The sequence below is a fragment of the Garra rufa genome, chromosome 23, assembly GCF_049309525.1.
Source record: "Garra rufa chromosome 23, GarRuf1.0, whole genome shotgun sequence".
In the NCBI taxonomy this organism is placed as follows: Eukaryota; Metazoa; Chordata; class Actinopteri; order Cypriniformes; family Cyprinidae; genus Garra; species Garra rufa.
In genome coordinates, this window is record NC_133383.1 from 10,982,029 (window position 1) to 11,005,844 (window position 23,816).

Sequence of the window (23,816 nt, forward strand, 5' to 3'; positions counted from 1 at the left end):
AGCAGCGTTGGGTGTCCAAACTGGCAGCTTACACCTTTGAACTGAAGCACATAGCAGGGACGAAAAATGTGGTCGCCGATGCTCTGAGTAGAGACCCTTTTGTTAAAACTGTGAGTAGCAGGCTAATGAAGGAGCGTTATCATGATTTGCTTGTAGAGGCCGAGGAGGTTGATGGAGATGGAGTTCGGGATGTCTTTCGTCAAGGAGCTCAGAACCTACAGATCAGTCACCAGTCTTGTATTGCTTTACCTTCTGATAGTGACACTGTCAATGCTTGTTTAAGTGCACATGACCGGTGGGAAGAGACAACTCAAGCAAGAGCTGTGCAGTTGATTCAGTCTTACCAAGATTTAGTGTCAGCTGGTTCTGACACCATTCCTACAATTGCTGCAGATGAAATTCGCGAATCGCAAGAGGCTGATTTGGCCATTTCAATAGTCATGTCCTTTATGAATTTAAAGCGACAACCATCAAGGCGAGAAAGGACAAATATGAATTCCAGAACTCTGTCTCTTTTCAGGCAATGGGATAAACTTAAGGTCGTCGATGGGATACTGTACCGATTCATACAAGATCCATTCAGTAAACAAAGGCGGTATCAGTTGGTCTTACCTTCCAGTCTCAAGGGCCAAGCTTTGACAGGTGTGCATGATTCAGCAGGCCACCAAGGACAAGCAAGGACCATTCATCTAGCCCGCCAACGCTTCTTTTGGCCAGGAATGGGGCATGATATTAGTGAATACATCAAGTGTTGTCAAAGATGCATTCTAGCCAAGGCTCCGGAACCATCTGCGCGGGCCCCGCTCGAAAGTATTAAGACTTCTATGCCAATGGAGTTGGTATGTCTAGATTTCTGGACTGCAGAGGATGGGAAGAAACGCTCAGTTGATGTGCTCGTTCTGACGGACCATTTCACAAAGTTGGCTCATGCCTTCCCTTGTGCGAATCAGTCAGCGAAACAAGTCGCAAGGAAGCTGTGGGACCGTGTATTCTGTGTGTACGGATTCCCAAGTCGCATTCACACAGACCAGGGAGCCAATTTTGAAAGTGCCCTTCTAGCGGAACTTCTTAAACTGTCAGGGGTCGCCAAGTCTCACACCACTGCATACCACCCCATGGGAAATGGAGGGGTAGAGAGGTTTAATCGGACTTTGGGAAGTATGCTCCGAACACTGCCTCTAAAAGAAAAACACAAATGGACAGAGCAAATACAAACGTTGACCTTCGCCTACAATGCTACCGTCCATGAAACAACAGGATACGCTCCTTTTCAGCTTATGTTCGGACGTGTACCAAGATTGCCGGTGGATGTTATGTTCCGACAGGTGCTACATGACCCTGTAGTTGTAGATCATGGTACATACCTGAAATCATTAATGTCATATCTTCATGAGGCGGCTGAGATCGCGCAGAAACACTCTGAAAAAGAGCAGAGGAAGCAGGCTAAAGGTTACAACAAGAAAGTCAGAGGAACATGTCTGAATATTGGAGATCGTGTGCTGGTGGCGAATAAAGGAGAAAGAGGGAAGAGGAAATTAGCGGATAAGTGGGATCCTGTAGTGTATACTGTAGTAGACAGAAACCTGCAGACACACACTTACAAGCTCAAAGATGAGAAGGAGAACGTGAGGATAGTGCACAGGAACTTGATGTTGGATATTAGTTTCCTACCTGTTGAGTCGCCTGATGAGGAAGGAAGCATGCTGCTTTCCACGGGAGAGTCAGAGGATGAGACATGTTGGTCCAGGAGGGAGTTTGATGCGGAAGACTTCGATCCAGCAGACCTGGAGGGAAGGACAATGAGGTGGGTTAACCGAGAGTCTGAAAGCCGTCAAGTCCAAGAGTCTGAAAGCCGTCAAGTCCAAGAGTCTGAAAGCCGTCAAGTCCAAGAGTCTGAAAGCCGTCAAGTCCAAGAGTCTGAAAGCCGTCAAGTCCAAGAGTCTGAAAGCCGTCAAGTCCAAGAGTCTGAAAGCCGTCAAGTCCAAGAGTCTGAAAGCCGTCAAGTCCATGAGTCTGAAAGTCGTCAAGTCCATGAGTCTGAAAGCCTTCAAGTCCATGAGTCTGAAAACTATCTAGACCAGGACTTTGATGTTGAGGAAGCTAAGGGAACAGACCAATTCAGTTTGGGCAAGAGAGATTCCAGTGATCAGGAACAATCTGAAGAGAGCAGTGACCGGAATCATCTTCGACATGGAGATAAATCAAATTTGACTTCTCTTGACATTGACCTTGACGATAAAACAGACACACATACACAAGCACAAGTTTCCACTGACATTCAAACTGACGCTGATACCCAAATTCCAGTTCCTGACGTTCAGGGTGTCAGAACAAGGGCTGGTAGAGTCGTTAAGAAAGTCAACAGATTAATTGAGTCAATGGTTCAGAAGCCCTTTTACTTCCAAAGTGTAGGAAATCAATTGAAAAGGAGATCTGAGTCATTTCTTTCTCTGTTTTAAGGAGTATTCTATTGCATTTTGCTCTGTGTGATGTCATATAAAGAGACGTTAACTCGGTGTAAGGGTCAGGTCATATTATGGTGTACAAGGCATCATATTGTTCCAAGATGGTCTTGGGCTTGATCACCCTGAGGTTTTTCTTGACCCATTATTGGGTAACTTACAAGTTGAACTAATGAATGTTTCATTGCAGACCTGTACCAGCTAATTGACTTATATTCAGTACGGATTTTAGCGAAATCCAGAAGGGGTGAATGTAACGGGTTATATTGAGTACAATTTGAACATAATACATTGTTGCTTTTTCACTAAAATCCTTATTATTGTATTATTGATTTATTTCTGCATTCCTAGGACTGATATATGTTTATACCATTTAGAGGCTTTTATTTTGAAATTTGCGTCTAGCGCTACCATTTTGATGTGAGCGCACACTTCTCGTTAGTTCATATTGCATACACTGGCGAGAGGTAAGCGATTTCGGAGCTCTTCATTTTCTGAATTAATTGAGTTTGCAAAGTGTATAAATCGGTTTGATTTCATTTTGTAAGAATTACTGAAGTTATATGCAGTGTTCTTTTGCATGTTTTATGTGTGGATGGATTAATAATCTGAAGATATATCGTGTGGGCTGTATGTGCATATGTGTTAGCATGGTTCTGAGTTGTAAGTCAGCTAACAGGTGTTATATCATACAGGAATGTGCTGTAATGAGATGCCCACAAGTCATTTATCTGCTTTATTGATGTTAATCCACAGGTATTTCTCTCTTTTTACCTTTTCATTGTCTTTTATATTCTTTTATTGTGTTAATAGTGTGTTTCAGTGTTAATGATCATATTGCTCAATTGTTATACATCAGAGTTCATATTGCATACACTGGCGAGAGGAATGTGCTGTAATGAGATGCCCACAAGTCATTTATCTGCTTTATTGATGTTAATCCACAGAAGGTGGCCAGTCCATGTTGGGCGTGACTGTTAATAAACCTGCTCCAGTGAATTGAAGTGGCAAGTGTCCTGGTCTTTCTTACACAACGCAGAGGGGAGTAACAGCGGCTGAAACAGACCGGTTACAAACGCACATAGAAAAGTTGAATAAAAATTTTGTTTTCTTTGCGCACACAAAAGTACTCTCGTAGCTTTATAACATTAAGGATGAACTACTGATGTCACATGGACTATTTCAATGATACTAGCTTTCTCGACCTTTAACGTGGTAGTTGTATTGCTGTCTATGCAGGGTCAGAAAGCTTTTGGATTTCAATAAAAATATCTTAATTTGTGTTCAGAAGAACAAAAGTCTTACGGGTTTGAAAGTTTAAAGGGATAGTTCACCCAAAAATGAAAATTTGATGTTTATCTGCTTACCCCCAGGGCATCCAAGATGTAGGTGACTTTGTTTCCTCAGCAGAACACAAACAAAGATTTTTAACGAAAACCGGTGCAGTCTGCCAGCCAAATAATGGCAGTGGATGGGCACCAGACCTTTAAAAGTAAACAAAAACATGCACAGACAAATCCAAATTACAACCTGCGGCTCGTGGCGATACATTGATGTCCTAAGACACGAAACGATTGGTTTTTGCAAAAAACTGAACAGTATTTATATGAATTTTTACCTTTGATACACAGCCACGTCCATCTGTCCTGAGCACGAGTTTAGCATCAGGCATGTGTACCTGATGTGTACGCGCTCTGGCGTAGTATACGCAAACACCGGAAGCAATCTGTCGCATGTATACAACACTCATTGTTTACACAGTGCACAGAGATTGTGGGTATATCAGCTGTTCAAAATGGTAACTACTTGCGCTTATCCTGATTGTTCAAACCAATTTAAAGCTAAAAGATTACATTTGCTTGCGCAAACTCATCCGGGACTTTTCACTGATTTCCCCTTACGGTGTTTGCGTATACTACGCCAGAGCGCGTTCACATGTAACGAGCCAGATGAAAAGCTCGTGCTCATGACAGATGGACGTGGCTGTGTATCAAAAGTAAAAAGTCATATAAATACTGTTCAGTTTCTCGCAAAAAACGATCGTTTCGTGTCTTAGGACATCAATGTATCGTCATGAGCCGCAGGTTGTAATTTGGATTTGTCTGTGCATGTTTTTGTTTACTTTTAAAGGTCGGGTGCCCATCCACTTCCATTATTTGGCTGGCAGACTGCACCGGTTTTCGTTAAAAATCTTCGTTTGTGTTCTTCTGAAGAAACAAAGTCACCTTTGCAAAAATAAGAAACTTATTTTCTTTTAAAGAAGAATGTCTGAAGAACAAATAATGTTAAAACTAAAGATGTTTCTTTCTGTCAAGACAACTGCATTGAACATACCAGTCTGAGCACCATAAATATTCTTTTTCCAAAGTTTCCCTGCCTATAACTCAAGATATCACAATATGATTTTAGATTCTAGCTCTTTGTAAACTTTTCTTTTAGAATCTTAATTTTCCAGGCCCTACATCGTTCAGTCCCAGGGATCTTAATAAGGCTCCATATCCAGATTGCTGAATATTACCCATTTTCAGTGGTCGAAAACCAAATGTTGGTCACTTTGTATATAGCTGATACTTATTTTGTTTAAAGAACAATGTCTGAGGAAGAAATAATGTTGAAATCAGAATTGTATCTTGTTTCCCTCTATTAAAAGTATCACATTATTTCAAACTGACCCACATTTGGTTTTTGACCAGTGAAAATGTGTACATTTTAACAATTTACTTCTGGAGCCATATTAAAAATCTCATAGGGCATTAAAAATAAAGATGCCAAAAGAAAAGTTTGGTAAGATCCATTATCTAAAAGGGCATAAAGATATCTTTAATACTTCTTGAGTTACAGGCATGCAAACTTTAGAGAAAAACTTGGAAAGTTCTGTTTCCCCATTTTTGAATGGTCACCATTAGCACATAATGCAACAAAGATTTCTAAAGTCAACAGATTTTACTAACAGAACTACTAATCTCTGTGTAAAAATAAGATAATGATGCTGCCATCTTTCAGAAGTAATTTTCACCCCACTTTAACTTGACTCTGAATCTAAGGTGAAATTTGCCATTTTGACCTTCCTCTACAAAATAGTGGATTACTCGGTAAATATTCATCCATGACATTTTATATTTTGGCTTTCACCACTACACATATTATTTTTTATTTTATTTTTTTTGCAAAATCAAACATTTGAAAAAACAAAAACATTTCACTAGTCCAAATGCACTAGACAGAAATACAGATAGAAAGGAAATAAATATTTCATAACAAAAAAGTATACAGCAGCTTCACTTTTCTTCATGTGAGATCACATAGAAAGCTTATTTATTTATAGAATATCACAGAAGAATAGGTTTCAGAACATTTTAGAGGGGCCATTAGCAAATGTACCTCACGCACTCACACAGATTCAATCAAAATGCCCTCGACAGCATGGCGAAAGTGTTCCACACGCAGTGAACTGTGTTTAAACTGTTGTTTGCAGGAATATAGCTTTACCTATGAAATATTTAGCACGGAAAAGAGGCGCAGACAAGCGGCAAGCTAATGTTTTGTGACAGCCGCTATTAAATGACAGACATCTGTCAGATTCATTGCACACTTTTGTTGAAATAGACCTGTCTTGGGCTCCAACAGTCATATAGGAATATAATGTGCACACAAATTGAGATCGAGCATTAGACGTGCGATGTTTGAGGAATTTAAAGACTGTAATTTAGACTGCAGGCGAACATTTGTCACATTACTCCCTGAAGATGAATAAAAGATTCATATATCTCATCTGTGTCTTTTACCCGAACAGAAAACTGCGACACATCTATGGAAAATGTCCCTGCTCGCTCCCCAGTCTAAACGACTTTTGATTCTTTATTGAATTTGCTAAATGCCCCATAAAACGAGCCGACGGCCCTGAGGGAAGGAAACAGTTGTGTAGACGAGTGTTCCATTTAGCTGATACGGATTTTCAAAACCGTGCTGCCTCTGGAAGGGAAGTAGGTCAGTACAGTGGATCTCGGTGACACGACTGCCACCGTCCACTTCTTCAGGATTAGACAGCCGTGAGCCGAGAGAGGAGCTCTTTATAAGAGCGTTACTCTGACAGCATGCCAAGTTAGAGACTAATAAATCTCACGTTGTCAGCAACAGGACAAGAAACGACTTAAAGATGTGGATGTGTTTTCGAGAGCAGGCTTGGGTTGTTAAACTGATGGAAAACCAAGAAAAGCAAGCACTGTAATTGGCTAAAACTCGCTTGGGAAGATCAAAACTGCACTGATTTTCAGGGATGCTAATAGTTGACCTTAAAACACTGTAATTTACTCATCTTCATGTCGCAAAATCCATTTCTTTTTTATGTGTGGATCACAAAAAGTTTTAAAAAATATCCAGGCCAATATGATGAAAGTAAATAAAAACTGGATCTATGAAGGTCCACCATGAAAGTATCATAAAAGGGTTTTTATGACTCATGCACTACATTCCAAGTCTGCTGAAGCCATACAATAACTTTGAGTGGACGCAACCTCAAATAAAATGGCAGCTTTGACGTCAATGACATTTGAGTCCCCATTTACTTCCATTATATGGCAACAAGCAGTTTATGCAAATGGATTTGAACAACATGGGAAGACATTGGTGATCCAAGATGTTCATGTCTTTCTTTCTTCAGTTGAAAAGAAATTAAGGGGGATTTTTCTAGATATATTAGACTTCAATGGGGATCAATGGGTTGAATGTCCAAATTGCATTTTCAATGCAGCTTCAGAGGACTCTAAATGATCCCAGCTGAGGAATAAGAGTCTTATCTAGCGAAACAATCAGTCATTTTTCTATTTTAAAAAATAAATAAATAAATAAACACTTACTATACTTTTTAACCACAATTGCTTGTCTTGCACTAGCTTGACTTCACACATTATGCAATCACATTGGAAAGGTTACACATGACGTAGGCTGAAGTACCGACCCAGTGTTTACAAAGATGGCCGCTACTGGCTGAGTGCTTAATAGGTTACACCAGGTTTTTGTCTTTATTCTGTTTAAATGGACCTTTAATTTAATACTTTGAATATATTAATTAGAGTTTAAAGTTTGGACTTTTCATCGTCGATGTTTTGTGTTTGATCGGAGCTCATTTCATTAACGTTGCCGTCTATATCTCATTATGGACAACGCCAAAGTCTCCGAAGTCTCTCTTCAATCAATCTGGGACGCTATACAACAGATAAAATCTGATATGATTGTTCACTTCGATGCAAAAATTTATAATCTACAAACCGGCCTGTGCACAATTCAAGGCTCCCTCAATTCGCTTTCTGAGCATGTTTCGGAACTGGAACAACGGGTGAGCTCAAACGAAGATAATGTGGACAATCTGACCAAGCGTGTTCAAGACCTTGAAAAAGAAAATGCTTACCTCAATAAGAAAGTGGAAGAGGCTGAAAACAGAAGCCGTTTATCAAATCTTCGCTTTGTTAATATCCCGGAGAAGAGTGAAGGTAGAGACATGTTATCTTTTTTGAATCAACTGATTGCACAATTGCTTGGTAATGAACACTTTCCCATGGCTCCAGTTATCGAAAGAGCGCACCGCTCGCCAACCTTTTTATCTGGATCACAGCTTAAACCGAGACCAATTCTGGCTAAGTTTCTGAATTTTCAGGATAAAGTCAGGATTCTCCGTCTGGCTCGGGAGAAAGACGAGCTTGTCTACAAGGGCACACGAGTCTACATCTTCCCGGATTACAGTGCAACTGTTACGAAGAAATGGCGAGAGTTTGATACTATCAAAAAAAACCTTTGTGCGGCTGATGTCAAATATTCTCTACTGTTTCCTGCAACTCTAAGAGTTATGGTGGATTGAAAGCCCAAACTGTTTTGTTGCCCTGAGGATGCCGATCTTTTTTTCCGTGACTACTTACCCTCTACTCCGTGATTGTTGGACTATGAGTAAGTTTTTTTCTTTTTAAGTGACTATTTTCTTCGGACTATTTATTCTTCATTTCGTGAGTGGAGGATTGTGAGTAGGTCCCTGAATTGCAGCTGTTTTTTTTTTTTTTTTGATTCTGTGAATATTAATTTCCTTTGCGACTTTATTGTGAGTAGGACTTTAAGTATACTTTGCTTTGTAACTGCTGCTAGTTATTTATTTGTTTATTTTATCACCTTATTTGTTTATATTATCGAGTTGAATGGTCCTTTTTATGTTTAATATTATTATTGTATCAGACTGAACCTGTAGTAGCTTCTTCTTTGGTCATTTTTCTTTGGTCATTCTGTGTTTTCTATTTTGTTTTTTGTTTGTTTTGTATGTGTTTATGACTGTGTTGTTTTGCAGCTCTTACCCATATGTTACCCTAACCAATTCCGTGACTTTATTTTATTTAATTAATTTATTTATTGTTTGAATTATAGATTCACCTAAAGGCTTAAAAATTGTACATTTGAATATCAGAAGTCTTCGCCCTAAAATTAATCTTTTAAGAGCCTGGGTTTCTCTTTATAAACCTCATATTGTTACTTTATCTGAAACTTGGTTACATGATCGAATTAGCGACGAGGATATAAAACTTGAAAATTTTGTTTTATTTAGAATTGATAGACCTTCAAGAAGAGGTGGTGTTGCTATATATGTTGCTGCTCAGTTGAATTCTGTGTGTGTAACTCCGTTAATATCACCAGTTAATTTTGAATGTTTATTTGTTAATATTAATTTTCATGATAACAAACAGCTAACTATAGGTTGCTTGTATAGACCTCCATCTGCTCCTGCTGATTCCACAAAATGTATTTTGTCAGTTATTAATTCTTTAGGAAGGCATACTGAACTCATTATCTTGGGTGATTTTAATTGTAACTGGTTGGATCGTGCTTCCTCTAATGATAAACATTTATTTAGTAGTATCAATCTCACTCAGTTAATTGATGAGCCCACCAGAGTTAGTCAAAATGTATCATCTCTGTTGGACTGGATATTGGTCACCAGAAAGAATTATTAAATCAGGTGTAATGTCAGATTGTTTAAGTGATCATTCTGCTATATTCTGTGTTTGGAAAATCAAAATGCCTCGCCTTCCTTCAAAATACATCACAATTAGACAATAAAAGAATATTAATTATGACTATCTGATTTATGATTTAGTGTCTATTAATTGGAATAGGCTTGAATTAATTCCCACAGTTGATGACGCCTGGAACTTCTTTTATTCTGAAGTCATCAATGTAATCAATAAGCATGCTCCTTTGAAAACAATAAGAGTTAAAGGCAGGCATCTTCCTTGGATTAACTCAGATTTGATTAATCTTTTCAAGCAAAGGGATAAGGCTTGGACTATATATCGCAAAACTAAATTGCCAGAGGACTGGGAATCTTATAGACAGCTTAGGAATATGTGTAAAACTAAGACAAGGAATGCAAAATCGAATTACTATAATGATTGTTTTTCTCAAGATTTTCGTAACCCCAGACATTTCTGGAACCATTTAAATAACATTTTAAATAAGAGAAACAAAACCTCTTTAAAAGAGCTAATAATCAATAATGAACATATTTCTGATCCTATTCGGATATCTTATGCGTTTAATAATTATTTTACTTCCATAGGTACTCATTCTACTATTAAATATTCTGATACCTTCTTTTCTAGTGGCTGTTTAAATCAGCTATTTTCTTTCAGTAAAATTTCTCCCTCTGATACTTTTAAAGCAATACGTGGGTTAAAAGAATATAGTTCACCCGGTCCAGATGGTTTGGAAGCTAAATTTGTTAAACTTGCTTCTCACATCTTAATGTATCCTTTGACTGATTTGTTTAATTTATCTTTATCTTCTTGTTCATTGCCTTCCATATGGAAATGTGCTAAGACTATTCCTCTTTTCAAAAGTGGTGACCCATCTGATTTGAATAATTACCGTCCAATTTCTATTATTTGTACTGTAGCAAAGGTTTTTGAGAAATTAAGTTTTAATCAAATATCCAATTATATTAATCAGTTTAATATTTTGTCCCCATTTCAGTCAGGTTTTAGACCTAATTTCTCTACCACTACAGCTCTAATGAAATTCACCAGTGATTTGTTTACTTATTTTGATAAATGTCAAACTACCGGTGCTATCTTTATCGATCTTTCTAAAGCCTTTGATATGGTGGACCATTATCTTCTGCTTGATAAGTTACATTCTATAGGTTTTGATCAAAACTCTCTTCTTTGGTTTAATTCTTATCTTCATAATAGACGACAATATGTTTCATTTCAAGGTTCAAACTCGGATTGCTTGGTTGTTGATAAGGGTGTTCCCCAAGGATCAACCCTAGGTCCTTTGCTTTTTTGTTTATTTATTAACGACCTTCCCAAAATCTGCTTACATTCGTCTATTCAGCTTTATGCAGATGATACTGTTATTTATTTTTCTCATTCTGATACTTCATATGTTCAGTCTTCTTTGCAGTTAGACTTTAACTCATTACAGAATTGGTTTTATAAAAATAAACTTATTCTTAACAAAAAGAAGTCCTGTAGTATGGTGTTTTCTAGAAGATGTCATCGTTCTCACTCTTTTGATTTAGATATTATTTTTAAAGATGGGTCACTCTTATGTAAAGTTGATCGATTTAAATATCTTGGTCTCTGGCTCGATCCTGAATTGTCTTTTAAGCATCACATTGACTTTATTACTAAAAAATCATATGGGTGTCTCGGTTCTCTTTATCGCTCAATTAATTGCTTTTCATTTCAAGTCAGGAAAAGATTAATCTCTCAATTAATTCTTCCTATTATTGACTATGCAGACATTATTTATCAAAATACTTCTGATATCAATTTAAAACCTTTAAACATTATTCATAATTCTTTATGTAGGTTTGTTTTGAGATGTCCTTATAGAACTCATCATTGTATGTTGTATGAAGCTCTGGGTTGGCTTCAACCTAAATCCCGAAGGCAATATCATTGGCTTCAGTTTCTTTTCAAGTGTATTTATTTTAATTTTCCTTCTTATTTAAAACAGTTTTTAGTTTCATCTACATCTATTTATTCACTTCGTCATATGCAGTATCCACATTTTTCTATTCCTAGAATCCTTACTGAAGTTGGTTAAAGGTCTTTTCAATATAAAGCTCCATATGATTGGAACAATCTTCCTTCTTCCCTTAAATCAATTACATCTTTTCATCTTTTTAGGATCAATTTAATATCTCACTTGAAAACAACCTGTTTATGTTTTTAACTTTAGGTTGAGAATTGCCTATAGGCAATATATATATTTATGTATATGTACTTTTTTTTTCTCTCTTTTTCTCTCTTTTTTTTATTTTTTATTTGATTTCCTAAAAATGTTTTTATTAATATTTTTTGATAATCTACTTATATTTATATTTGGGTTTTCATTATTGTACTAAAATGTATATTATTTTGTATGTAGGCTACATGCTTTTTTGATATAGTTGTAGTTTATGGGTGGGTGAATAGGGAAGTGAGCTGTGAATTTTTTGTATGTTTTGTTTTGTTTATTACTTGTGTTGTATTGTATTGTTTTATGTATGCGTTATAGGGTCCCCCTCGAAAATGAGATGGAGCATCTCAAGGGGCTTTCCCTCAATAAATAAATTCAAATTCAAAGTGTAAACAACCTCTTCTGAATATTATTAATTCGTCACTATCATTAGGATATGTCCCCAAAACCTTCAAAATAGCTGTTATTAAGCCACTCATTAAAAAACCACAACTTGACCCCTATGAATTAATTAACTACAGACCAATTTCGAATCTCCCTTTTCTGTCAAAGATACTAGAAAAGGTAGTATCCTCACAATTATGCTCCTTCTTAGAGAAAAATGGTATCTGCGAGGATTTCCAGTCAGGTTTTAGACCATATCATAGTACTGAGACTGCTCTAATTAGAGTAACAAATGACCTGCTCTTGTCAAGCGATCGTGGTTGCATCTCTCTATTAGTGCTACTGGATCTTAGTGCCGCATTTGATACTATTGACCACAACATTCTTTTAAATAGACTTGAAAATTATGTAGGCATTAGTGGTAGTGCACTGGCATGGTTCAAATCGTACTTGTCTGACTGTCATCAGTTTGTGGCAATAAATGAAGAGGTATCATTTAGATCGCAAGTGCAGTATGGAGTACCTCAAGGCTCAGTGCTAGGGCCATTACTTTTTACGCTTTACATGTTACCCTTGGGAGATATCATCAGGAAACATGGTGTTAGCTTTCATTGTTACGCTGATGATACTCAGCTCTATATTTCTTCGCAGCCCGGCAAAACATATCCATTCGAAAAACTAACAGAATGCATAGCTGATATTAAAAACTGGATGGCGAATAACTTCTTACTGTTAAATTCTGAAAAAACAGAGGTATTAATTATTGGACCTAAAACCTCCACAAGTAATGACCTAAAACACAGTCTAATACTAGATGGCTGCTCTGTAAATTCGTCATCATCAGTTAGGAACCTAGGCGTCCTATTCGATAGCAATCTCTCCTTTGAGAGCCACATTTCTAGCATCTGCAAAACCGCATTTTTCCATCTTAAAAATATATCGAAATTACGACCTATGCTATCAATGTCAAATGCTGAAACATTAATTCATGCGTTCATGACCTCAAGGGTAGATTATTGTAATGCTTTATTGGGTGGTTGTTCTGCACGCTTAATAAACAAACTCCAGCTGGTCCAAAATGCAGCAGCTAGAGTTCTTACTAGAACCAGAAAGTATGACCATATTAGCCCGGTTCTGTCAGCACTGCATTGGCTCCCTATTAAACATCGTATAGATTTTAAAATCTTGCTAATTACTTATAAAGCCCTCAATGGTTTAGCTCCTCAGTACTTGAACGAGCTCCTATCGTATTATAGTCCTTCACGTCCGCTGCGTTCTCAAAATTCTGGCAATTTGATAATACCTAGAATATCAAAATCAACTGCCGGCGGCAGATCATTTTCTTATCTAGCGCCTAAACTCTGGAACAATCTACCTAACACTGTTCGGGAGGCAGACACACTCTGTCAGTTTAAATCTAGATTAAAGACACATCTCTTTAACCTGGCTTACACATAAAATCATTAACACATTTCTATAATTCAAATCCGTTAAAGGATTGTTAGGCTGCATTAATTAGGTCAACCGGAACCGAAAACACCTCCCATAACACCTGATGCACTCGTTGCATCGTAAAAAGAATGGCATCTACGCTAATATTAGTCTGTTTCATTCTTATTCCGAGGTCACCGTAGCCACCAGATCCAGCCTGTATCTGGATCAGATGGTCACTCCAGTCCCCCCGGATCCAGTCCGTACCCAGCTTAGATCGTGGATCACCACCTAGAGATGACTTCAATAGCCGTGGATGTCAACCAGATGAGCTCCAAGGCGGATCATCAATAAAGACCTCGCCAACCTTGACGGCCATCGGCGCTACACCACAGGATCCTGATGAGTTCTCTACAATCAGACATTGGTACAAACTGTTGTTTGGTCTGGCCAGAGGAGAACTGGTCCCCCGACTGAGCCTGGTTTCTCCCAAGGTTTTTTTCTCCATTTCTGTCACCTGTGGAGTTTTGGTTCCTTGCCGCTGTCGCCTCTGGCTTGCTTAGTTGGGGACATTTTCCAGCGATATCGTATACTATTTGAACTGAACTGACGATGATATCACTGAATTCATTGATGAACTGCCTTTAACTGAAAATTGATTGTTACAATAATGCGTTACTTACACACTATTGTGCTGTTTAAATACTGTGCAGTTGCTTTGACACAATCTGTATTGTAAAAGGCGCTATATAAATAAAGGTGACTTGACTTTACCAAAAATGGTAAAACAACAAATTTTGAATTTGGGGGAGTTTTTCGCCTTACCCTACCATTTGAACTGGAGTACACACAGGAAGAACTCACTCTGCGTGACCTTTCCAACATGATTATGTAATGCCTGAAGTCAAGCTGGTGCAAGATGAGAATTTGTAGTTAAAAAGAATATAAATGATTATATTATTTGGAACTGACTAATTGTTTCGCTAGATAAGATCCTTATTCCTTGGCTGGGATCACGTAGAGCCCTTTAAAGCTGCACTGAAACTGCAATTTGGACCTTCAATCTGCTGATCCCCATTTCAGTCCACTATATGGAGAAAAATCCTGGAATGTTTTCTTCAAAAACCTTTATTTATTTTCGAATGAAGAAAGAAAGAAGTGAACTAATCCTTTAAGGTAACAAAAAAAATAACAACATCTTAACAAGTTCGAGCACAAAATATGCATACAAGCGTCCAGTGTCCTACCTGAGACGAGTGGTACGGTGTCTCTCTCCCATGACACAACAGTGATGTAGTTCTCCACTGAGGAAGGAATAATGCACTTGAAGACCGCTACGCTGCCTCTCATCGCGGTCTGGTCCGCCACGCGAACCGTATAGGGCTCTCGTAAGACTGCAGAGAAAGAGTTTGTGCTGATTGATACTTGGATAAAACAAACAACAATACTTTCTTCTAGCTTAATATGCAAACAAGTAGTCTTTCACCAATAAAGTAAACCTCTATGACACTATAAAAGCAGTTTTCTTTCTTAGAGAATCCGAGCATAGCAACTGGCTCAGCCAATGGATTGGGGCTATCTGTTTGACTGACCAATGACAGATGACCCGAGTCAAACCTGTCTGAAAACAGTCATTAGATTTGCAGATTGGTTTAGTCAGACTAAAACAAAATAAAGTGAACTACGAAGCAAAGTGTTTATATATAATTATATATTATTACATACTTTTTCCATTTGCATTTTAAACATAAACCTCACTACATTTATTGTTTTGTATTACTAAAACACTGTTCTATTTCTTTGAGAATCCGACTAGCCCCGCATAGCAACTGGCTCAGCCAATAGAGTGAGTTTGGGACTATTGTTTGACTGACCAATGACTGAAGGTGCAAGTCAAACCTGTCTGAAAACAGTCATTAGATTTGCAGTTTGGTTTAGTCACACTAAAGCAAGATAAAGTGACCTTAAAAGCAAAATGTGTTAAACCTCTATGACACTATTAAAGCATTGTTTTCTTTCTTAGAGAATCTGATTTGCCCAGCATAGCAACTGCCTCAGCCAATGGAGTGAGTTTTGGGTGGGGCTATCTGGTTGATTGACCAATGACAGATGACGTGAGCTAAACCTGTCTGAAGACAGTCAAAATAAGAAAAATGTTTTGTAAAGGATGAGTCATCAATATTTTTAGTCCATTTTCCCCGAAAAAGAAAGACTGAATTTCAATAGTGTACATCTGCATTTATAACAATTTCATGAATTTTGTCAACATTTACACTCAAAAACAATTTTTAGGCATGCATTTAAGAAATATATCTGAGCTGCATATAAATTTTCAGTCATTTGGATCACAGTATTTTAATGTAAAATGATGCATACTTGTCAATCATACATTAATTAAATAAAATTAATGAAGATATAGCCTAATATTTCACCTACCTGACCAGAAATGATAAGAACAAACATGAATGTTGTCAAGATTCTTGCCCTGGAAATCCTGGTTCAGTTTGGCCAACCACAAACGCCTTTTGTTCCTCAGACAGTTTTTTGTACTCTTCTCCTTGATTTGTTAAAAATTTTGGCAGTCTATAGCAGTCCAAATGTTTTTCCTGGTCCGACTGATTAGTACAGCCCAAAACATGACATTACTGATCATTTTCAGCAGCAATGATTAGCAAAATATGCGAATTTTGTTCGGTTCGGTGGCATTGTTTACGCTCCGTGCCGCCAATATTGCCCATTGATGACGCGTTGTGAAAACACTATATTGGTTATACGTTTTTGTTATAACTGTGCAATCTAAATGAATGGCAGTTTTACACTATATGCAACTGAAAGCAAATAGACATTTGTAAAACATCTCCAACAATATGTAATATCTTCAAACACTCACCGGCCTTAATATGAACATCTTGGCTTCTAATTTTCCCTGAAGGATTTTCCGCTGTGCAATAGTAAGTGTTGTCGTGGATCACTTTGCTAAAGCTGGACGGAGGAAAGTGGAAGATCTGGAGAGTGCCGTTTGGATGGACATGGCGGATCCCTGGGACGTTGTAGCTCTCCTCGCCGGTGGCCAGATACCAGCGCAGGGTAGCAGGCGGCACCGCTGCTGCAGGACAGGGAACCAGAGTCCCCGTGGTGCTGGCGAACACTACCTCTTGCAGAGATGCATTGACAAAATACAAGCTGGAATGTAGGTCTTCACTGAGAACTGCAGGAGACAGAAGAGGATGCACAGTTAGTGTTTTTCTAGAGTTAATCACAACACAAGACTCTTTCTCTCTGTATGAAAGAACTAACAGCTTGTTTGCCACAGCTGGTCTACACTTCTCCAGGGACGAATTACTTTAACAGCTCATAAATATATTAAAACACTTAGTCTTGGCACTTTTTAGTCAGTGGTCCATTAGATTCAGGATTCAGAATTGTACATGCTTACACAGCCTGCAAGTTTCAGGTAGCTCCAAACATCTGACAGAAAACTGCACTAATCTTACTAAATGTACTAATCTTTCAAATCAAACTCAGAGAGATTGTACTGGAAATGCTGCCAGCAAGGCCAAATTCAGCCATGTTTCTCCATTGGGACTTTTAAAAGAGATGATTTCATTTGGAGAATGAGTCCTGAGTCTTGTTTTAATGAAACCACATCATTCCTCATGTATTTTAATACTTTATATTAATTCATTACATTTTTAATGGCTATTGGCAACGCTGCAACAGAGTTATGCCAGGAAAGCCCTTTAGATTTTAAATGGATTTGTTCACTTATACCTTACATTTTCAGATGGACATACTGGGCACGAAAACCAATTTCAGTGCCCTGGGGTATTTTATAGATAATGGAGCTCAGTTTGGAGCCATGGATAAAGCTACTATTGTCTAAAAGCACATAAAAAATAAAATATTTATACCCATACTCTAGCTAGTCGATTCCCCTTGATAAAAACACAGATAAATGGATATAGAGCAAAAGTGGGGAAAAATGTCAATAGAATAGCAAGTTATTTCTCATAATTTTTAAATGGACTGTTCATCCAAAAATGAAAATTCTGGCATTAATTACTCATGTTGTGAAGACACAATAAAGTTGATATTTTTGTTTTCTTTCGTAGCTTCATAAAATTACAGTTGAACCACTGATGTCACATGAACTATTTTAACAATGTCCTTACTACCTTTCTGAGCCTTGAACATGTTAGTTATGTTGCTGTCTATGCAGGGTCAGCAAGTTCTCGGATTTATTAAAAAAATATTTTAAGTTGTGTTCTGAAGATGAAGAATGAAGGTCTTACGGGTTTGGAACGACATGAGGGTGAGTAACTAATGACAGTATTTATATTTTTGGGTGAACTGTCCCTTTAAAGGTCAGAGAGTTAGTAGGACAAATAGAGATACACATGAAACCTAACATTTCACTCAAACCAAATATACTATTTTAATATATTATATTAATTAAATTTCCAATTTATCAATCTGCATTTAGCACATACATTTCAGCATAACAGCGTTTGCAATCCAACACTGACAATCCAACATTTTTTTTGTTCTTTTTTTCACACAAAACATATAAACCTAAGGTCTATTGATAATCCAGAGCAAAGCATCAGCGAAGGATCAAAAGAACTTGGGATCTTAAGAAGAATCATAAAATATTAAAAGACTTTATGTCAATACTGAGATTATACAGTGATACCCTGCAGCATTTTAACAGATATTTTATGCACTGCCACTGTATAGAATTCTATAGAAACATTGTTATTATTGTTAGACACAAAGTCAAGATCAAAAATAATAACAAAAAAGGTACATTTTAAATGTTCTGATTTATTTCATGTAATATAATTATAAATACAATTTATATAATAGTGTTTATTAAATATTAAATACAGCCCCTTGACAAATGATTAACCCAACGTTCTGGTTAGTTTTATTTAACTCAGCCATTGTTTAAAAATGACTATATGGCTGGCTCAATTAACCCAAAATAGGTTGTAAATTTTTAAGCAGTCATTTTAAAGCAATAGTTGAGTTAAATAAAACTACTCAGAAGGTTGGGTTAAATATTTCATTCATATTTCACTAAGTGCTGAGTTGTTTTTAACCCAGAATTTGTGTGTATGTGTTTAATGCTGGGTTAAAAACAACCCAGCGCTAGGTAAAATATGGACAAACCCAGCAACTGAGTTGTTTCGACCCAGCTGTTGGGATAAATGTTTAAGTTAGTTTATTAAAAATGCTGGGTTAAACAACCCAGCATTAGGTTAAAAACAATCTGGTAAAATATGAAAAAACCTAGCGATTGAGGTGTTTTGATCCACTGGTTGGGTTAAATGCTTAACTTAGTCACTGGGTTTGTCCATATTTTACCCAGCATTTTTTTTTTATGTTTATACTCTGCATAAAATATGGGTTAAATGTTTAACCCAACCTTCTGGTTAGTTTTATTAAACTATTGCTTAAAAATTACTATATTTCATGCTTAAAATGAACTCAAAATAGGTTGGAAATTAACGTTTATTAATATGTTCAATAAATGAACATTTAAGATGAAAAAAAAAAAATATATATATATATATATATATATATATTTTTTTTTTTTTTTTTTTTTTTTTTGTATTGCTTAATAATAAATGTTCACTTTTTGATTACTGCTTGTCTCTGCATTCTAAAAAAAATGCTGTGTTATTTTTTTAAAACCAAAATGCTGGGTTCAGTATGTTGGGTCATTTAATTGGGTTATTTTAAATATTTTTTACCCAAGTACTGGGTAGTTAATAAATATTGGATGATGGAAATGCCTTTTGCCTTGCATAACATACAGTAAACTGATTTTATCCATTATAATACTGAATTTTATTTAATTTCCTGTTAAAATATGTTCTCTAATCTCAGTACCAATTGTTTATGGACAGGTTATGGAGTCAGTCATGGCATCTTTCAGCTACGAGTTTTCAGCTACATTATTTATTTCTAAAATGCTTGTTAAATAAGTTTACATGTATGTAATATTGTAAACTATATGTTGTATTCACCCATATAAATTAAATTTGTCCATGGATATTCAGTGTATTAAATAAATGATCATTTATTAATAAGTTAAATAAATATTAATTAAATAATATATATTTTTAAATAGCTTATTTTTAAAATGCTGGGTCATTTATTAAGTTATTTTTAATATTTTTACCCAGGTGCTGGGTAGTTTTTTTGCACTCTCAAAAGTACTGAGTTTTTTTGTTTGTTTGTTTTTTAAACAAAAATGTTGGGTTTACTATGCTGGGTCTTTTAATTGGGTTATTTTAAATATTTTTTACCCAGGTAAAAAATATTACTTAAGCCAGCAATACAATCATTTTTAAACAATAGTTGACTTAAATAAAACCCAGCATGTTGGGTAAAAACATTTAACCCTACAAAATAACCCAGTATGTGTTATGTCCATTATTTACCCAGTGCTAGGTTGCCAAATAACCCAAGTTGGGTTGTTTTTAACCCAGCTTTTTTAGAGTGTAGTAATTATGTGTCTGATTTTTAATTGTGAGTTCATTTTACGCTAGCCATATAGTCTTTTTTTAAACAATAGCTGAGTTCAACAAAACTACCTAAAAGATTGGGTTTAACCCAACATAACCGCTGGGTCAAAATAACCCAGCATGTGTTCTGTCCAATATTAACCCAGCACTGGGTTGTCAAATAACCCAAATTGGGTTGTTTTTAACCCAGCATTTTTTTGTGTGTGTAGTAATTATGTGTCTGTTTTTTTTTTTTTTTTTTTACAATCTATTTTAGATTCACTTTAAAATAGCCATATAGTATTTTTTAAACAATAGCTGAGTTAAACAAAACTACCTAGAAGATTGTGTTTAACCCAACATTTAACCTAACTGCTGGGTTGCTGAGTTTCCAAATTTCACCCAAAAATATTCAAAATACACCAATTAGGTGAACATTTCAAATGCTCTAAATTATTCTATCTAACACGTTTTACAATGGTACTAATTAAATATCTCTATTTATTGTATACCTTTGTACATCTATCTAATAAAAACATCACATTTTCAGAATACACTTCTAACAAAAAGACCGTTACTATAAAACAGCTAAAACCGTCCGACAGAAGAGGACGACATAAAGAAGCCAGCAGCTGTTATCCAGACATGATGCATGTGATTTAGCACCTCAGACATCATGCAGTAAAGCTTTCGTGTGCGTTCGAGCGCTGATGGACTCTTCATCTTTAAAAATCTGCATGGTCAGCATCTGTTAATCTGATTCAAATTCAGATAGTAAAACCCAGCACATGCTTATAGCGACGCAGTCAGAATCATTCCGCTCTCAATTATCTAAACGACGGAAACGGCCAGACACGACTCTTCAAATATGAATTGAATGAATTTATAATTAATCTGGCTTTTTCAGAAAGCGCTGCAGGCTGTTTGATTAACAGCGATTCCTATCTGCCTGAAATAATGGACAGAGCGCTTTCTTTGTCGCTGCTTGTTTCTGTCTTTCAGAGCCGATCATTGTAAATTCCCGCTGAGAGAGTGTCTAACGCGCTGTCCCTCTGTGGCCCTGTCTGGGCTTGACTCAGGGTGATATTTATGGGGTGAGCATGTGACAGCTCAAGGGCAGAGACCATTTTGAAGTCAAGCTGATCTAGGGGCAGGATGGTCGGCGAGTGCACGTTTTTGCTTTATGTATGCAGATAAGATGGATGTTGTTGTTTTTTACAAAACCCTACTGCATTAAAAAAAAGACTACTTAAATAATAATTCTATATTGATTAGTAATGAGTAGTTTCATACTGTACACACACACACACACACACACATATATATATATATATATATATATATACACACATATATATATTAGGCTATATATGTATATATTAAATGTCATTAAAAACTTAATTTTAGGATCAGATTAAGTAAAGATTTTAAGGCAAAATGATCTTTTCATATATTAAAAAGTGGCTTTGTTAAACATCAGTGTTAAAGTCAAACTAATATATATATATATATATATATATATATATATATATATATATATATATATATATATATATATACACACATATATATTAAGCTAGAAACCCACAAACGCATCAAAAACTAGTCAAAAATTATAGCAATAAAAATGAAATAAATAATTTTGTCAAAGTAACTTAAAATATTTTTACCTCAGAACATTAAATGTCAGAAAAAAAGGTAATTTTAAGATCAGATTAAGTAAAGATTTTTAAGGCAAAATCATATTTTCATATATTAAAAAGTGCCTTTATTAAACATCAGTGTTAAAGTCAAACTATATATATATATATATATACACACACACACACACACACACACACACACACATATATTAGGCTAGAAACCCACAAATGCATCAAAAACTAGTCAAAAATTATAGCAATGAAATAAATAATTTAGTCAAAGTAACAAAAAATATATTCAAACACATAATTTTAAGATCAGATTAAGTAAAGATTTTTAAGGCAAAATCATATTTTCATATATTAAAAAGTGACTTTATTAAACATCAGTGTTAAAGTCAAACTATACATATATATATATATATATATATATATATATATATATATATATATATATATACACACACACACACACACACACACACACACACACACACACACACATACACACACACACATATATATTAGGCTAGAAACCCACAAATGCCTCAAAAACTAGTCAAAAATTATAGCAATGAAATAAATAATTTAGTCAAAGTAACAAAAAATATATTCAAAAACATAATTTTAAGATCAGATTAAGTAAAGATTTTTAAGGCAAAATCATATTTTCATATATTAAAAAGCGGCTTTATTAAACATCAGTGTTAAAGTCAACATAATTTATCTCAGTATATTAAATTTGACCAAAAAGTCATTTTAGAATCAGATTAAGTTAAAAATGCAATTTAAGGCGAATTAATATTTTCAGATTTTACTGTGCAGTGTTATTTAATATAGTGCATTAAAATCAAGTCTAAGATAGAGAAGTTAATCTTAGAAGACGAAAATAAATGTTCATTATATGTGAGTGTGACAGGTCTGACTGGAGGTTTGTAATGAAGAGCATTTGAGCGGAATGACAATTGCATTTAGGGCGAGCAGAAATATGGGTTTGTCTTTTGAAAACACATTAGCATTTGTCCACTGATAGTGTGTAACCAGCCATCACGAGAGCCTTTTCAAAACTAGCCAGGCGATTTATTTAAGTAATGTGCGATCAATATTTACCCTGCAAACCGCAATGGTGCCTCGGGTATTAACCCTTACAAACCTGACACAGGACAGTCACAATAAACCCATACAAAAAAGATGTTGCAGTGCACTAATGCTATCAGATGATTCCCATGGTAGTTTAATATAGACTATGGTATTGAATGATTATCATATTCGTACAGTATAGCATGGTATTAGCATCTTATTCATTTTTATCCAAAGCCATGTCCCTAATATCACGATATTTGTTTGTATTTATCCATTTAACCTGCACATTTGACAATATCAAATATACTTTTGGATTTGGGTGATTTGACCATGATTTTACCAGAGTACTGTACCAATATCCAAAAATCTGTACCCATACTTTTTTTGTAATATCAATTTTAAAACAGCAAAAACAAATATGTTTTTTGTTGTTGTTGTTGTTGGTTTTGGATGATTTGAGTAGTTTTATGATGAACTGCTTATGTAAACTGTAAATTTATATATATAAAAAAACATATACCACGTTTTTTCATATATAAATTTACCACAATGCCAAGTCCAATAATGTACAACCTGAATACCCTGATCATTTTTGTATTAATCCACTTTAAACCGGCACATCTGACAAAATGAAATATGTTTTTGGATAATTTAGATACTTTTATGAAGAACTGCTTATGTATGATTCAAGGTGGAAAATCAAATGGAACTATACTGTAGTAATAGCATAGTGTTTTTTTTTGTAAGTAAATGCTTTGTCATTCTATTTTAAACCTGCATATTTGGAAAGGTTTATATTTTTTTGATGATTTAAATATTTTTATGGTGAATTCTTCTGTATGATTCACAAAAATAAACAAATATACTCTCCAAAAAACATGGTATTACCATGGTACCAAAATATATATCCTTAATAGCATGATATTTAAGTAAATGCTTATGCAAACTTCAAAAAAACAAAAACAAAAAAACAACAACATGGTATTACAGTACACAGTACCAAGTCCAAAAATGTACACCTTGAATACTCTGGTAATTTTTGTATCAATCCACTTTAAATCTGCAAATCTGACAAAAAT

At 35.6% G+C, this 23,816-nt stretch overlaps 1 protein-coding gene across 2 annotated transcripts in view; it reads right to left on the reverse strand.

The window, feature by feature from the left end:
- dscama (Down syndrome cell adhesion molecule a) overlaps window positions 1-23,816 on the reverse strand; it is a 116,934-nt gene that overhangs the window by 86,563 nt on the left and 6,555 nt on the right. For both annotated transcript variants that reach the window (XM_073829424.1, XM_073829425.1), the window contains exons 2-3: window positions 16,390-16,707; window positions 14,747-14,893 (exon numbers count right to left, since the gene is read on the reverse strand). In XM_073829424.1, the coding sequence (XP_073685525.1) occupies window positions 14,747-14,893; window positions 16,390-16,707 (465 nt within the window). The remainder of the gene's footprint in view (window positions 1-14,746; window positions 14,894-16,389; window positions 16,708-23,816) is intronic.